The sequence below is a fragment of the Anas platyrhynchos genome, chromosome 22, assembly GCF_047663525.1.
Source record: "Anas platyrhynchos isolate ZD024472 breed Pekin duck chromosome 22, IASCAAS_PekinDuck_T2T, whole genome shotgun sequence".
Lineage (NCBI taxonomy): Eukaryota > Metazoa > Chordata > Aves > Anseriformes > Anatidae > Anas > Anas platyrhynchos.
The window spans coordinates 5,228,592-5,245,470 of NC_092608.1; the positions used below are offsets into that span (position 1 = coordinate 5,228,592).

At 46.9% G+C, this 16,879-nt stretch overlaps 3 protein-coding genes across 7 annotated transcripts; 1 reads left to right on the plus strand and 2 right to left on the minus strand.

The window, feature by feature from the left end:
- Positions 1-842: 842 nt before the first annotated feature.
- On the minus strand, positions 843-6,139 carry FBXO2 (F-box protein 2). Of its 4 annotated transcripts, none has more exons than XM_027443084.3 (6): positions 5,999-6,139; positions 4,444-4,719; positions 3,625-3,751; positions 3,431-3,526; positions 2,890-3,025; positions 843-2,476 (listed from the first exon to the last, which is right to left on the minus strand). In XM_027443084.3, exons 2-6 carry the CDS (start codon positions 4,691-4,693, stop codon positions 2,342-2,344), a joined length of 744 nt encoding a protein of 247 aa, XP_027298885.3. In that variant the 5' UTR covers positions 4,694-4,719; positions 5,999-6,139; the 3' UTR covers positions 843-2,341. The 4 variants fall into 4 exon arrangements, 3 of the variants coding, with proteins under 3 accessions (XP_027298885.3, XP_027298887.3, XP_027298886.3); XM_027443086.3 differs by having other exon boundaries at positions 4,444-4,715; positions 5,999-6,126; XM_027443085.3 differs by having other exon boundaries at positions 5,985-6,119.
- A 283-nt stretch (positions 6,140-6,422) lies between these two features.
- Positions 6,423-10,377, plus strand: LOC101804457 (F-box only protein 6). Its single transcript, XM_005021292.5, has 5 exons — positions 6,423-6,681; positions 7,312-7,438; positions 8,150-8,245; positions 8,581-8,716; positions 9,427-10,377. The coding sequence occupies exons 1-5, from the start codon at positions 6,423-6,425 to the stop codon at positions 9,571-9,573; spliced, it is 765 nt and encodes a 254-aa protein (XP_005021349.1). The 3' UTR covers positions 9,574-10,377.
- Positions 10,378-10,833: 456 nt separating this feature from the next.
- Positions 10,834-16,637, minus strand: MAD2L2 (mitotic arrest deficient 2 like 2). 2 transcript variants are annotated; one of them, XM_072026979.1, is made up of 9 exons: positions 16,382-16,637; positions 14,738-14,789; positions 14,390-14,508; positions 13,865-13,936; positions 12,937-13,037; positions 12,704-12,798; positions 12,514-12,587; positions 11,497-11,589; positions 10,834-11,327 (listed from the first exon to the last, which is right to left on the minus strand). In XM_072026979.1, exons 2-9 carry the CDS (start codon positions 14,775-14,777, stop codon positions 11,286-11,288), a joined length of 636 nt encoding a protein of 211 aa, XP_071883080.1. In that variant the 5' UTR covers positions 14,778-14,789; positions 16,382-16,637; the 3' UTR covers positions 10,834-11,285. The 2 variants fall into 2 exon arrangements, with proteins under 2 accessions (XP_071883080.1, XP_027298888.1); XM_027443087.3 differs by having other exon boundaries at positions 16,393-16,531.
- Positions 16,638-16,879: the final 242 nt, after the last annotated feature.

Here is a 16,879-nt window from a genome sequence, read left to right on the forward strand (position 1 = left end):
GATGCCCCTAGCAGTCAGTGTGAACATCAGGCCTGCTGGTATGGGGAGGGAAAGCCGCTGGCAGCTGCATTCATTGTAAAGTTGCTGCCGGGGAGGCTGTGTGCATTTAGTAGTTCAGCCTAGGTAAGCCTAAGGTGGGGATCATGGCCCCATCCTGTATTTACAAGGGCCATGATATCTGAAGGCTTAATCCTGGGGTTTATCCTGAGTGTAAGATGGTGGCTTAGGAAAGGTTCAGTTTTACAGTTGCATCAAGACCTTGTGTATTGATCCTACATGTATTGCTGTACTGATTCCTTAGGGACAGACCAGGGCCTCATTTCTTCTGTGGAGTAGGTCTCTGGCAGTGAGCTGAATATTAACTAGAAATTTGGTTGGCCGCACTAAAGGCTGTGCTGAATAAAGCTGCATTGTGTGACAGTGTGTGCAGAGGCAACAGAGAGGGAAGAACTGAACTGGTTCTACTCTCTCCTGGGTCAGAACCACAGCTGAGCTCACAGCTGAGTTACAGCTGCAGATGACCTGAAGGGTGTGGGTCAGGGATGGATGTTGTAGGAGCCTTTCTGAACCTCCTCCATGCCTTGCATGAATTCCCGTTACCTTTTGAGCACATCCCTGCCCACAGCTGCTCTGCAGAACTATTGGCTGTCAAGTGTTTCTGACAGGTTCAGGTTGCTGGGGTGGGGAACAGAGCACGTGCCTTTTCCCAGGAGGCTTGTGTTATTATACCATATGTAAAGCCTCCTGGTTTTTGGATGGGACTAGTTGACACCTGATTCCACTGGAGAGAGAAAAAGCATGCTTAAGGACAAGAAAAAAAATACCCAGCACACAAAGGAAGATCCACATACAACTGTGTCATTTTTTATTATGTTTTCCTGGACTCTGGCTTGGCACGATTGTGGTTTGGAAGGCTAGTGTGCCTGAGGCAGCTGGGTGCAGCAGTGCAGAAAGCCTGATGAAGCAGAATGCACACAAAGTGACCGGCTCAGAAGTCGCTGTCTTTGGCTCCAGGTGATACCAGTACTCTGCACTTGTACCGGTGTGCTTTGCTGCCAGGTGGCATCCAAGTATGTGTTCTGCCTGGGCAGGCCAGGAAGAGAAAACAGATGAACATAAAAATGGAAGCACCTAGCTCTGGGCAATGTCTGAGGATGCTTTTCTGAGGGGACTGACTAGAAGGGACAGGCTTGGCTCAGGGAAGCTTAGATGTTTCTGCTCAGGATGGGGGCTCACAGCCCTGAGTGATACCCAGAGGCACTGGTGGGCGTATGTACAAAGTGCTGTCTTGGTGAGCATATGGAGGGAAGGCAGGCGTGTACTTCTTGCAGACACTGTTAGCAGGCAGGAAGAACTGAGATCAAGCAGAGCTAATGACAGCTTTCTGTGTGAAGAATATTCTGTGAATCTCCTGCCTGCAAAGAGCCCCACTAGATTTGCATGAAGCAAGCAGAGGCCGGGAAGGAGCAGACGCATTTTGTTTTCACTTGTTCCTGGGCCCCTTCTGCAATTTGCTTGTGAGACATTTCCCCAAGTCCTCGTCTTTCTCACAGCAATTATTCTCAGTTGCTGTTTGAGAGCCAAATGAAGCTCCACAGTGCACACCAGAGTGGTTTCAGTTCCCAACACTTTCCCTGATAAATAGATGCTGGGAAAATTGTAATAGAGAAGGATCCAATCCCTATTGCTTGGCATTATCATCTCTCACAATTAAAACAGGGAGCGGCACTTAGCAGCCAAGGCAGAGCTCATCTAAGGCAGGCCATGGCATCTATCACTTACGAATGGGAGAAGCTAAGATCCTCACCACAGGCCATGGAAGTAGTTGGTGACAGAGCTGGGACGGGACTCTGGCTTTCCTGGTCTGTTCTCAGCAGAGACACAATGTCTATGCTTTCTTTTTTTTCCTGTATTATTTTTTTTCCCCCTTCTGAACTTCCTGAAAATACGCCCAGAGTCCTCCTTAGAGTTAACAGTGCTCAAGTCTGGGAAGGAGGCATGAGAGTATCTAGTGCAGGCTGGGTGTTCATGGCTGGGGTGATACCTCTCAGGAGAGCAGCAAGGTTTCCTTCTCAGTAAGGATTTTTAGGTAATTTTATGTGCAACAGAGAACATCAGTGCAACTATGAGGCTGTCTTGTGTGGTTTCACCCATCTGTTCCTATTCTTTGCATAGTCCTCTTGAGGAGAGATGGATGGTGGCCCCTGGCATCTGGCACGCACATTCATACGGGAGTTGTATGCTCTACAGCCTGGAAGCAGCACCATGCAGAAGCCATCCAAAGCCTGTGGGATGGCCTGAGGGGAGTCAGCTCTGGCAAGCAGGCCCCGGTTCAGCTTGGCTATGGTTCCACCGTCACGCTGCTGTTGGTAACACGTACACCATACCATCCCTTCCAGAACAGCGTGTCCTGGCCACCGTGCTCAAAGCAGATAAAGCGGACCCCAGGACCATAGTTGGAAAAGGTGTGGGAGATCTTTGGGGTGAGAGAAACAAAACGGTTGTTGGTAAGTGTCAAACCACCACGAACCTACTCCTCAGTGCACAGGGCCTTCAACCCCACCTGCCCCAGCCATACCTACCAGCCTGGGTAACAGTGGGAAAGGAGTTACTGGGAATGCTTTGCCCAAGCTCTATTCAAAGGCCACTGAACTTCTCCCACATCTTCCAAAATCCTACATACTTGTAGTGATGGCTCAGCAAGCTTCCAGGTTTTGTCTAAGATACCTTTGCAATATAATTCCTCTGCTCAATCAGTCATGGCTCAACAGAACTTCTGACAGAGCCTTCTCCTCCCCCAAGGTAACTACTCCTGCATGTGTTTGCTTAAAAATACTCCTTGTTCATGCAGGTTGGGTGTCACCTGCTGAAACTACAGCTGTCACTCACCTCAGTCCAGTTGGCATCATTGTCCTGCGGGATGGCAATAGTCTCAGTCTTGTACTCAGCCAGCACATCCTCATTCTCTGAAAGCAGCTTCACATAGAGCTCGTAAAGGCAGCCAGCATCACTGCGTCCTGCGTACCTGCAAGGGAGACCCAAGCTGCCAGCCTTGTCTCTGTGAACTTGACAAAGAGCTAAAGCAAGTAGTTGTGTCCTGCTGAATGGCTGCAATGTTGGCTTCAAACCAAGGTCCCAGGAACCTGAGGAGATTGGTAGAGGTAGAAAACTGTAACCATTCTTACCCCAAACCACCACCTGTCCTTATTCCCCAAAGGAATCTGGACTTTAGATGTCATGGGCACCAACAGCTTGAAGCCTCTGGAGGCTGCCAGTGACAGCCAAGATCTAACCCTGTCCTACAACTAGAATGACACCAGAAGGGATGCAATAGGGTAAGAAAAAGGGTTTTAAGGCCCAGTGCAGGTATATGCCCTCCCTGCTCTTCCTTGACTTTCTGCTGGCCTTCTGGGGCATCCTTGCTACTTACCAGTCTTTCACCACAATTTTAGGCTGGGTTGTATCCATCAGCTCTTCCCAGTAGCCCTCAGCTCTCAGGTCAATGACCTGAGACTTCCGACACCACCTGAAATACAAAAATGTTAATTGGTAAAACAACCTCTCCTGAGGCTAGGGGAAGCAGAATTGTACCCTTCCCTGAATAAGAGAAGAAAGCAGCCTTACTCATAAGATGTAACAAAGTATTTATGAACTCCTTCACTAGGGAATTCTTTTCCAAAGTCTCCAGGGAGCTCTTCAATTTTCCAGCCATCACCTCCATTATGCACATCTCCCCAGTGTTGCAAGTCTTCTGTAAATGGTAGAGAAGCAAGAATCTGTTTGGTCATACTTTCTGTGGGCCTGGGGAATCTGACCACCTCCCACTGGGACTTTCCTGTAGCTTGTGACAGATGTGTTGCTACATGTAGTGCTAATTTTATATGTGGATCATGCAGACGTTTAAGTAGAGGTCTGGCAAAAACATTTAGTTTGGTTGAACATCAGTAAACTTGAGCATTCCCCACCAAAATGGCTATGTATATGTGGGCTTATTTGAGAAAATAATAGTGAAATCACTTAGGTGTTCTGTTGTCTCAACACTTTCATGTCCTATTATAGAAGCAGTCTGGGAAAAGCTGATGACTTCTTTATTTCATTTCTGTTAGCAAATCACCATCATATACTAAATTCCTTGTTTTCTGTTCTTACTAGTGATATTTTTAGAACTTTGAGGAACATTGTTGGGACATAGTTAAATAGTTAAGCTGTATATCTTACATAACATTGATGTCAAATAGAGCCCTTTACAAAGGCTGATTTTGACAGGAGGCCACCTTGCCCGTTAAGTTATTTGACTGCATGCATGAAGTGATTTGGGTCTTGAGTAAGAAGAAAATGCTGCACCCTGATGGCAACTAAGATCTATGTTAAAGACTGGAGATGCCCAGTTCCTAGTGACTGGCCTTCTCTTCAATATTGGGGCTTGTTATGCTTGTCTCTCACCTTCGCCACACGGGTTTTTGATGAGATTCCTCCTCTTCTTACTCAGGAAGTAGAAGTTTTGCCAGTTCTCTGCATTCTCCTCTGACTCTGTTCCAGTGAGGCCTTCCTGCTGACACTTCAGGATCCAGAGAGCAGCTCCATCGACCAGGTTCTTCCACTGGCAGCAGACCAGGCGGCATGCCAACACCAAATCGACTGCAGGTATGGAAGCCAGGATTCTGATCAGGACTGCTTCAGGGAGGGACTCCATCCTTGGGTCAGGCTGAATGGGGCTGTCTGAGACAGGAGGCAAGGGGTAGTGACGCAGTGGACCATCAGAAATGGGGTCTCTTGCCCCCAGTAATACCAAGCACTGAGGAGTTAGGGAAAATAATCACCTTTATCTGAAAGGCAGGTGCAGCATGATTTTAGGGGTATTCTTAACCTAAAGACATCTGGACCCCTACTATTACTACCCTGAAGGATGTGGGTAGATTAATATTTTATGTTGTAAGCGAAGACCTTAGTTAAATCTATCCATGAAATGCAAGTACCTGACATATACAGCTGACATATTCAGTATCCTAGACTGGAATCACTCCTTCCCAAAATCTCCACTTATTAAAAAAAGCAGCTCTCAGTAGTGACTTCCTCTGAGGAGGGAATGCTGTAGGCATCTGGGTTTGTTCTGCCTTTTTAAGAACCTCATTGATGACAAATGCTGCAGAGCAGTACCTAAATATCAGCGGAGAGCATCTTGCCAAGCGCTTGCAGTGGTTGTTGGTTCTATATCTGGAAGGCCTCCCCTCAAGGGGTTGGCACTTAATGTCCTTAGTCATGAGCCTGTATAAAGCACAGGTCTGAGCATGAAATACCTTAACTGCATTATTTTCAGTTAAACTTCCTTTTTGGTTTTAGCAATTGAGGTAAAAGCACATGCTTCTAACTTACTTGCTGTTTCTGCCCCCTGACTCTCAATGGCTCTCTGCTACCTGGGCTTTAGGGCCAGGTGCTGCAGAAATAAGGACGGATGAGTGTGCAGCTTCAGAGCTCCATGTTGTCGGTGTGGGATGCTCTGTGACTCTGCTTTTAGCTCAGCTGAGCCCTGATGCTGGGAAGCTGTCGGGTCTGCAGTGAGCTGCACAGAGCCAGGCTCCTCAGGAGTGAATCATTAAGCCTAGGAGAGCATTATTAACAGCGCGGATCAGATATCCTGACAGCGCTACGGGATGAAGTACGGGCAGTGCCAAACCGGGCAAGGAAGGGAAGAAATAGGAAGTGGCTACTGTAACAGCATCCTAAATCTAGGTGGCCCGGAGGCAGAGCTGTCTTCTCCATCTGCATTGCAGCCCTCAGAGGGAAAAGTCATTTAAAACTCGCTGGCTTTTAGGGAGCAGGACTGGGGTTCTCCAATTTCCCCCTTTCTAGCCCTCTACTGCAGTCCTGAAGGGCAACACACGTTTAAAACCCAACGACAGAAGCATGCTGGCTAAATCCCCTGCAGGCATTTCCCATGCAGACCCCCACGGGCTCCCCTTTTCCCTCCCCTCCCCTCCCCTCACCGGGCGGCTCCCACCTCAGGCGGGAGCGGGGCCGGGCCGGGCTCCCCTCATAAAGCGCCGAACGCCTCCTGGCTCCCTCCTCAGGCCCGGCTGCTGCCCTCCGTCCCGGGGCGAGGGCAGACTCTGGGTGCTGGATGCCGCAGCCCGGGGCGGGGAAGCGGCTGAGGCCCGGCTCCACCTCCCCTCCCCGCGCTCCGCCCGCTGCGGAAGGGCGGCCGCCGCCTCACATCCGCGTCCGGAGGAGGCTCGGCCCGAGCCCAGGTGGGGCCGGTGAGAGGCGGAGAGGCCGGGACGCCTCCCTGAGCCTCCCTGAGGCTCTGGGTTGAGCCCGTGTGGCCGATGTGCCGGTAACCGGCACGAACGCAGCCCGGTCTGTGCGCTGCAGGTGCCTGGGAGGCTTCCAGCGCTCGCATCCCTCGTCGCTGAGGTGTGTCGGTGATGGCGACCATCTGCGAGCTCCCCGAGGATGTGCTGGTGGAGCTGCTGTCGCTGCTCCCGGCCCGGGACCTGATCCACGGCTGCAGGCTGGTGTGCTCGCAGTGGCGCTACGTGGTGGACCTGACCACCCTGTGGAAACGCAAGTGCCAGCGCGAAGGGTTCTACGTCCAGGCTTTGGACAGGAGCGTCTCCGACTGGAAGGTCTTCTACATGCTGTGCTACCTGAAGAGAAACTTAATCAAAAATCCCCGTGCTGAAGGTTTGTTCGCTACTCAGAGCAGAGGGCTAAGATCGTTTCCCAGCAGTCAGAATGAGTCAGTCCTGCGTTACTCAACCACTGCTGGGGGTGTAGGGCTGGCCCGCCTCTGATGGGTCCGTCCTGGGTCAGATCCATGAGTAAACAGTGAAACTATCACGGGCAAGTAAAGAATTGATAAATGCACATCTGTGACAGTCCAGAAAAAACTCTGTGAGTCACTAAGGCCTCAGCACTGTGGACACTGAATGGCAAGGATGATACAGCAATAAAACTATCAACCCAATGGACTAAATAATCAGGCAGACATGTCTTTTTCTTTTTGTTCAAGAAGCAGCTAAAAGGACTGCAGTTGCTCTAGTTCATTATTGACTTCCTGTTTCTGATACAGGCAAAAAGTTGCTACTAATTGTTGTAGCTGCTGACAGCCACCACAAACTAATGACTACATAGTGACAGAGGTCACTTTTAGCTGTAGAAAAGATACAGCATGCCTGACTATTAATCAAAGTAGATTTCTGGTATTTTTATGTAGCTGACTTTTTAATGCAAGCAGGGATAGTGTACAAAACTAATCTGAGGCCCTAGCTCTCACTTTTATGTGTTTTTTTTTTTTTTTTTTTTTTTTTTTAGAAAGCTTTAAGCACTGGAAACTTGATAAGAATGAGGGAGATAGATGGAATATTGAGGATCTGCCTGGACCTCTTGGAAGAGAGATACCAGACCCAGAAGTACACAAATACTTTGTCACTTCATATGGGTAAGAACTGTATTCCTGTGATCTGGTGCTGGAAGAAAGCTGGTTCTTCCTCTGCCTACAAAAGCACTGTGGTCGGAGGACTTGAAGTAGGTCACTGAACCTTAATCCATCTGTAGGAAAATGAAGGCGATTTCAACCTTTAGTACTAGCTACTCTAAAGAGACTATTTACTCAGCATACTTCTGAGGCATTACTTTATAACATCATGTGCTAAATTTCTCTGTCCCTACCAGGAACTTCCTGTAATCTTGTCTATGGTCATTATCATGTGGGATCCCTGCTTCTCTTCCACCAAATGTGGTGGGCAGAGGTTAAGGTCTGGTGAACTGATCAGATGCACTTACCTCACAAGGTCAAACCTCTTAACCCCTAAGAGTGCCTGGTGCATTTGTCATGCTGACAGCTTTTATTGCAAGCTGTTAATAGTGGAGGATTTACTGCTTTTACAACCTGTAAGCAGTTTCGTTTTAGCAACATATGCTATACAAGCACAGAAACTTCTTAATCCAGTTTATTTTTTTTATGTGGAGGTGAAGCTAACCAGTTTGCTTCCTTGCTGGTTCTGTCTTTGGAAAAAGTCGTGTCTTAGCCATATCAGCCTTGTGGGCACTCAAGGTCTGGGTGAGCTTTTAGCAAAAGCAAGGATGTAAATGGAACTATGGATGTTGAGAGCGATGTGTTTTATGAAGTTGTTTTTTATTTCTATTGCAGGCCGTGCTTTAAGTCTCAACTTATTACCCTGAAGAAGGAAGGATACTGGAACGAGCTGATGGATGAGAAACGGCCTGAAATCATAGTCAAGGACTGGTAAGTGTGTACACTGAAATTCTGCATAGAATTTCTGCCATTATGACCTAGATGTAAGCTGGGCCTTTGAAGCTTTTCATGCTATAAAATATGTTCTTTATCCTTTGGGATCTGGAAGTCTTGAGTAAGGCATAGGCTATATCTAAGTTTATTCAGTGGGCTATAAGATGATTATCCTGTGAATAGAAAGATAATGGGAAGTTTTAGAACTCCTCCGTAACTACGGGTATGACATTCCTTTCCTCGATCCACTTTGGAGACTCCTTCTGAAGGCTAAGGAAAATTGAATGCTGTGTACACAACCCTGGCTTCTTCGTTACTCCCTGCCTCTTTAGGTACGCTGCCAGATTTGACTGTGGGTGTAGTTATGAACTTACAGTGAGGCTGCTTTCAGAAGACTACATCGTGCTTGCAGAGTTCCATCCTGAGCCAGTGGTTATAGAGCAGTGGAGCGATGCAACGTGGAGAGAGGTAAGCAGCAGCTCTCCAGACAGTAGCTTTACATCAAGATTGAGACACGCATCTTTCAAACCTTACCTGGCTAAAAGTCACAACTGGCCCTGCTTTCTCTGCTCTTCAGCCTCTTCTAACTCAAGATAAAAAATAAAAAAGTTCTTGCTCTTGACAGTGCTGAAGAAACACTGAAAGATCGAGGTTGATTTTGTAGGTGCATGAGGTTTCCTAAAGAGTATTCCCCCCTATGCTTCTGTGATGTTTCTACTTAGTCTCTTCAAGTGTATGTTTTTCACTTAAGCTTTTGTCTAAGCTGAGTTATGGGAGCATACACGTAGCTCTTATTTGTGTTGAAAATAAAAATTTAATTTTAAAAAATACTGCTTGGATGTAAGTATTGCAGACACTACTTTTCCTAAATTGCTAAACATGTTGAGCTTGGTTTGGATAGCTGTAGATTCCCTGTTATGTTGTTCCTTATATGACAAATGAATGCTGTACCCAAGAATCAAGCTCAACATTGATTGACTTAGTCTTCTGCCCTTTAATCATCTAAATAAGGCTTTTTATTTTTTCCTCCCTCAAAAAGGGGTATGATGCACTTTCTTTAAAAGATATTTTGGAATGAGCCCTTCCTCAGACCAAGGCTTTCTTACCGTAATTGTCCTAGTTTAAAGGTCAGTGCTGGTTTATTTAGGCAAAGTAACAAGCATTTTCTTTTTCTACAGATGTCTCACACCTTCAACAATTATCCAGCCGGAGTTCGTTACATCTGGTTTCAACATGGAGGCCAAGACACTCAATACTGGGCAGGATGGTATGGGATCAGAGTGACAAACAGCAGCATCACCATTGGACCCCAGACATCGTTGTAAAGGCACAATATAAGTGTTCTTTTTTACCTCAGGACTGTAACCAGGTGGTCTCAGGTGCACTTATTTGTCTGTACTCTCTGGGTGAATGTCCTGGCTTTGTTTTGCACAGTTGATCTGGAATACAAGCAGCTAGCACTCCTTGTTCACAGCAGACCTTCTGCAGACCCAGCCCTTTGGAAGGACGTCTGTCTTCGTCTGTCCTCCTCCTGCACTGTGGATGTTATGGCAATTACTAGTGCCCTTCCTTAGGAGGAAGACTAGGACAATTAAATACAACAACTATCTTTAGTTAATAGTGTTTGGCTGTAGCACCAGGACATAGTAATCTTAAATGGAAACCCTTTCTTGTTTTTTCACCTTATGAAAGATAAGGCTAAAATGTATCCATTCAGATTATTAATCCTTTTTCTGAAAGGCTCTGCTACAGACAGACTTGTTTTGTGTTGTATTTTCCTGTTTGTTTAATTATATATATAAATATGTATCTTTCATATCAGCCCTTCCACAGCATAAGGAAGCTGTCAAGACATTTTCATAAATGCTGTGATGCTGATACCCCATTCCTTATAGTTTCTGTAAGTATATATGATCAAAATGGTACACACCTTCCCTGTCCAATACAGCCCGTCATTGTTTGAATAAACAGAGAAAAAGAAGATAAGGAATCCCTTAGGGTGGATACCTTATATCTTAAGTGCCTTTTGATTGTGCTGTGCTCTTTCCATATTGCCTTTGTACTGAGCTCTTTGTTTGTACAGAACAGTCTAACCCTATATAAAACGTTCAAGCAGCAAACAACCTGGATATGCAGTGTTATTGCGCTTTTTACTTTGAGGAAGCAGGGAGGTGCTCTGCTGGCTTTTACCAAATTACCTGCCCGATAAACTCAACTCAAATACCATGAGCCATTCCTTCCACCCCTGTATAAGCAGAGACAATACTGACGCCCTCTTCCATCCCCTTTGATAAAAGTAGGATAGCAGTATTTTTTTCCCCTTTTCTGCTGTCTTTTAAGCAGGACATCTGACAAGTGTCCTTGCTGGAGAGACACGTTCCAACATGCTACTAATGCCACTCATATTTGAAGGTTCTCCATAGTAGTCCCGGCTTTCATAGGAACAGATGGGTCTTGGCTATGTCCTAGAGAAGGTATGGAAAAGTAGTGGAAGCTCCATATAGAATACAAACCTCCACACAAAATTAAAGTACTTCTCTTGCTAGAGGGAAGGTTGGTATGGACAGAACGCAGCCTATTTCAGCTGGGGTAAAACTTGATATTTATTGAAGACTACTTAGGACAGTCACAGTGGACAAACGCTACATAAGGCCTCACTCACCCTTGGTATAAGACCATTGCTCTAGTGGAGTATACAACAGATCCCTGTATATCACTACTCATGTGCAATGGAGATGCCCTATTTAAGGCAAGAACTGGATTTGTACAAAGCACTGACTGCACACTGCAGTCAGCTGCATCCTGCACCCAGGGATTCACTGTAATGAAACCTATACTCACTCTCACACACGAGCGTACATGGGAACAGGCTCTGGCTCCACATTCCAAGTCAGTTCTATATACAGTGGTAAGAGCACTTGAAATAAAGAGGCAGCAGCTGCTCTACATTCATCCAGAAGGCCAGCTGAAGAGACTGGTATGGTTTGTGAGAGATCTTGCTCCACTGGAAGATTGGACAAGGCTTGCAGGAATGGAATCAGGTGCCTTTGTGGGCTCGTTCTTCGACATACAGCTGCATCTGGAGGAGAGAAACAAGTGTCAGTTCTGTCTGATGGGTAGGTGAATGGAGAGAAGCCTGCAACAGGCTAAAGAGTTTGTACCTTCTCCCGGGTTCCCTATTTTAATATGAAAAGTTTTCTGATTACATCCAGTTTCAGGCACCTCTTGGGCCAGAATGCTCTGCTCACCTTCAAGATATCGGATGTCATAGTTTTCAGTGGAATAAGCCGGGGATCATGCATGTGCACGTCTTGTTCATCAGCAAGGATCCACGGGAAATCCTAGGGGCAGGACAACAAGTAAGTGAGAGCTCCAGTGACTGAGGGAAGAGACAAATGGTGATGCTGAAGGTAACTCAAGAATTCTCCATACATTTTAAAAGTTCTTGCTATTATGCTTGGCCCCAAGACCCAGAATATCATCATTTTCAGTTAGAGCCTGAAAGTACACTATTAACCCATTATACTTATCTATATTGAGCTTGCACTTCATGTATTTATTATATCAGTATTTAACTGTAACTCCAAAATGTTCAGGGCATTGATTTCTGTCTTACCTTGCAAATTCAAAGGCTGTCCTGCTATAACACCAGTTCCAGTTACTAAGCACTACAGAGCAGAATTTGGAAAAAAAGATACATATTTCACATGCCTTATATATTGTGCCTTAAGCCATAAAATAACTTGTCTCTGGAGGAAAAAAAAAAAGTTTCCCTATTTCCTAAGCAAGGATACACACAAAAAAATCTATCTTGCTTTAAGATGTGATCTACACAACCTTTTCCTGCAAGATAAATGTATTTGTGCACCTGAAAACCACAATTTTAATGTTCGCTTTCCTTGCTAGTTTATTGCTAGTAACTGGCCATCTACACATGGTGAATGTGCGATGAGTTGTTTTTTTTGTTACTTCACATACTTATGTTGTACATTAGAGTACTTTAAGTGACTGAGCTGGTGTTAAGCAGTAAATATTGTTACAGTCTAAATCAGATATCAAAGCAGCTACTACCTGAACTGCAGCTGGTGCATGGTAAATGTCACTTCACCACTGAAAACTCTTTAATGCATTCAAAACAAAGTTGTGAAGTGCATCACAGAACTAGCAATCTAGCACCCTTTAACCTTAGCGATACCAAAATTCTTCAATTTCCATTCTTTGCTCTGCAGTTTGCTCGCACACAGGCAGCCACTGCTATCACTCACTTTTATCACCTGGATCTTCTCCATGTTCCGTGTGGCAGCCTCCCGTGTGTGAACCAGAACTGTGAAGGTGCAACCTGCAAGAAAAACAGCAGCCTACAGAGCAGGGGAAAACTAACAGCAGCTTGGACACTGCCCGTAATCAACTCAAGTTGAGCAAATCTGTGCTCTTAGGCTGTATGGACCTGCCTACCTGGGGGATTGTTGTCAAGCACGGCATCACACACACTGATCTTCAGGATGAAGGCACGCAGTAATTGCTCCACGTGGGACAGCAAGGACTCCGAACTGTTGGGAGACAGAAGTTGTTACTGGCATACAGCAAAGTACTGAGGCTTGTAACTGATTGCAGAACATCTCTACAGGTGCAGGGGCTGAATGTCACGAGCAAGCACTAACGGAAACAAGCACTAACGGAAACGTTACCTAATGGAAAGGAGAGGTGGCTGGGTGATCTCGAAGACAAATCTCTCCACTGGGTGGTGCTCTTTATCCAGGATTACAACTACAACTTTCTCCACATCATTCTGCAAGAATAAATAGGGTTAGAAAAAGCACTTCCTTAAAACAAGCTGTCTTCTGCCCCCAGCGTGCTCCACTTCTGATAAAGTGGCAGTATGTTCACCTGCTGTGGAGCAGCAATAGCAGTTATCTAAGCCTTGAGCAGTGTCAGATGACACTAGCTTATTAGAAAAAATATTTTTGCAAAGCTATTTGTTTATAGATGTTGAACTGATAGCTTATCTCAAAGCCATAAGGAGATGAAATTCACTAAATAGTGCTTTGGAACCAAGGAGGAAGTGCGCAGTCATCTCATTGCATCACTCAGCAATGGACAACATAAAACCATCCTATTTCCAGTCTCTAAATGTAGCGTGATGTCTGTAAAGAGCAGAGAATGAAAACCCTGCCAGCATTTGACATTCTGAAATGTTTAATATGGTCATATCTTTCCCTCACAAAACCTAGAGTTCAAAACTACTTTCGCTTTCCGGCTTACAGCTCAGCATTCAAACTATTCTTCTGCCAGATGGGTGCTTAAACCTAACATTCTGCTTTCAGATACATTTAAGTTAATGCGTAGGATGATGTAACTGAAAATATAGAAATGGAGCCTCATGTTTATGTATTAGATGCAACTAAATGCCAATATTCAGCAGCAAGACAGCGCCTTAACTACGATGAAAGGTTATGGATGTTATTCTTATTTTTCTAGTTCCTTTGTAAGCCAGCATATTCTATGTGGTAAATATGTAATAAAACCTTTGCAATTAAGGCAGTATTTGTTTTCTTATTTTGTATCAAAACCCCCTGCAGTACGTTGGGCCAGCCCAGGTCCTTGGTATGATCTCACCTTCTCAAGCAGTGGCTTTACACAGTGCAGCGTGTCTTGGATGTACTGATTCAGCTCTGGGTGGCACGACATCTGTAGCAAACAGAGTGAGGAGTCAGAGCCGTGTTCTGATGTGAGCCAGGCCAATGCTAAACAGGAAGACTTCAACATAAAAGCGTGATGATTCCAGTCACACTTGAAACAGAATTTTTAACAACTAACTTGCCAATTTACACCACTCATTCTTTCATGGAAGGGTTAACGAGCTGAAGCAGACCACTGAACCCACACAGTTATATTACTCCCAATGCTCTCGCTAGCTTGGAAACTCCTACATAGCATGCACCATATACTGTAGCATACCACTTATCACTGAACCATCTCCTAGGAAGCATGCTTTCATGTTATGTCACTGCACAAAACGGGAAGCATTCTACTGTTATCTGTTAAAACAAACTTTAGAAGTGATTTAGTTTGGCAAGCGTTAACTGACTGCTGGTATTTTGCTTATCTGCACGGCTGTCATCTTCCAGGAAACTCTCCTACCTGGACAGGTACATTGTATTTTTTCCTCTTCTGAAAGATGCCAATAGGGTAAACTTCTCTGACGTACAAGATAAGGTGAACAGCCACCTCTAGAAATTCTGAAAGAACATCTGCAACGACTGAAAAACAAAAGTAATGCTGAAGGTTGCAGAGCACTAGGAATTTTATATTTTTTTTTAATTCATAGCAAATTTTTAAAGATTTTTTTTTTCCTGCATGAATTTCACCTCCTACCAAGCTTCAGGAAATTTAGAGCTAGAACAATCCTCCAACACCAATCCCATAAGCTCACATGCCAAAAAGAAATCCTGCAAGCACAGCAGCTTGTAGCATAACACAACACATTACCTTGCCCAAAATTAAGGTCCTGTCGTGTCAGCGTGGTCATCTTGCCCAGAACCTGAAAGGCAGCACAGAAAGAGCATTTATCCCCCGGCTCCTCCAGTCTTACTACAGTCAGCTCATGGAGCCATCCGATTCCCTGCTGCCACTGAGCTCAGGCCAACAAACTGCCCTCTATGCTCAGAAACAAGCACAAAAACACTGCTCTGACAAAGCCAAAGACCCGCTGTGAAAGATTTGAGCATCGTTTATGACCAGCAACATGTAGTCAAAAGTCACCCATAGCGCAAAAAAAATGAAGACAGCGTCTTTGGTGTGTTCTGGTTTACAGCTCAAGTTAATAGTTACACATAACTTTATTTCTGATCTTTCTTTTTAATAGTGTTTTACTTTAAAAATCTGCCCTGTTCACAGCTCTTCATTGTCTCCCTTCTTTTTTGACGCAGTTAAGAACAGAGGATTTAAAATTCCTACAACTTAGCCAAGTTTAGACAACCACTTCTTAGCAGCACAGGGAACACTACTTATTATTTAAAAGCCACATAAATGTTCTAGTAACATATTAGAACATACCCCTTTTCTAGGCTCTGTATCCTCTTATAGCACAAGATCTCAGTTTTATGGAGTTATTCTCACACCACCACAAAATATTCAGGTCAGGATCTGCACCTTCCACCTACCCAACCCAGGTACCCATCTGCTATGCACTAACAACAGCCTCGGAGCCTCTCTCAAACCCCAAGGAATACAAACCCTGCACAGCCATATAATTAATTTGGCATTTGTCCTGCAGGAATTTGTGACAAGGGCAGCACATCAGTAGCCAACACGAGTATCATGTACCAACAATCAATCAGCAGATGCTGGGGCTCAACTTTCCAACAGTTTGTTATACACCGCCGTCAGGACCTGACATGTTTCAGGCTATAACGCGGATAATTTCCTATCACAATTTTTAGTGCGTTTCGTTATTTTAGTCATTCTCCATGCATGCAAACTCTAACCTACTCTAATCAGTAACTGATCGGAGCAACGCTGCCCCTAACAGACTTGCACCTATTCCTTTCAGTGTTTTTCCTTTTGATGCATTTCATTTCTTCACAGGGTCCCTTCCCAGCAGCAGCAGTCCCAGCTCCCCAGCATAACGCAGCGCACTGAGAGATGGCTACAGCAAGCAAGGAGCAGGCACTAGGCTGCCCGCACGTCCTTCACGATGCTTTTTGGGAGCCAGCAAACCCCTCAGAGACGAGATTCGGGAAAGAAAAGCGCAGCACAGGAGGCAGGAGCATCGCGTAATTGGCAATCTGTCATCTTGACAGCGCTGTCCTTTACGCAGGCTCCTGCACCAGCCCAGGGAAACGAGCACAGGCCTCCCGGATCAGGCTGCACCGCGCCCTGCCCCTTTCACGGCTTCGGAGGAGAAAAAGGAGAAGCCCAAAGGAGCCTTCCTCTCCTCTCCTCCTCCTCCTCCTCTCGGGGCCGGCCCCGCGGAGGACAAAGCCTCAGGGCACGCACGGCTACCGGGGGTACCCCGGTCTCGCCCTTTCCGAGCCTTTTTCCCACCTGCCTTTCTCCCTGCCTCCCCGCGCCCACGGTGCGAGGTGCCGCCGCTCCCCCCGAGCCCCCCCTGAGCCCCCAGCGGACCCCCACCGGGCTCCTACCGGGCTCGCAGCCGCCCGTTCCGCGCCGAGGAACCGCCGGTGCCCGCCAGCCCCGTGCCGCACCGTGCCCGGCGGAGGAGAGCGCGGTGCCGGTCAGCCCCGAGCCGCTCCGAGCCGTGCCGGGCCGAGGGGTGCCGGGTGCCCGGTGCCCTCCCCTCCCAGCCCAGCCCAGCCCCGGGCCGGGCCCCGCCGCTGCCCCGGTTCCCGCCGCCCGCCCCCGCCCGGTGCCCAGCGCTGCCGGCCGCGCGGCGGCGCGCGCCTGTGACGTCATGCGGCGGGCAGGTGGCGCGCCCCCTGGTGGCGGGAAAACCGGGAGGAGGGGCGCGGGGCTGCTCCCGCTGCCGGTCCCGGTCCCAAGCCCGGTCCCCGTCCCTTGTGTGTGGGGGGGGGGGGTCCTCGCGTCCCGCAGCTGCCCCCACCGCCGCTATGGGGCTGCAGGGAGCGGGGCCCGCCTGCCGCCCGCCCCCCGCTGCCCTAACGCCGGGAT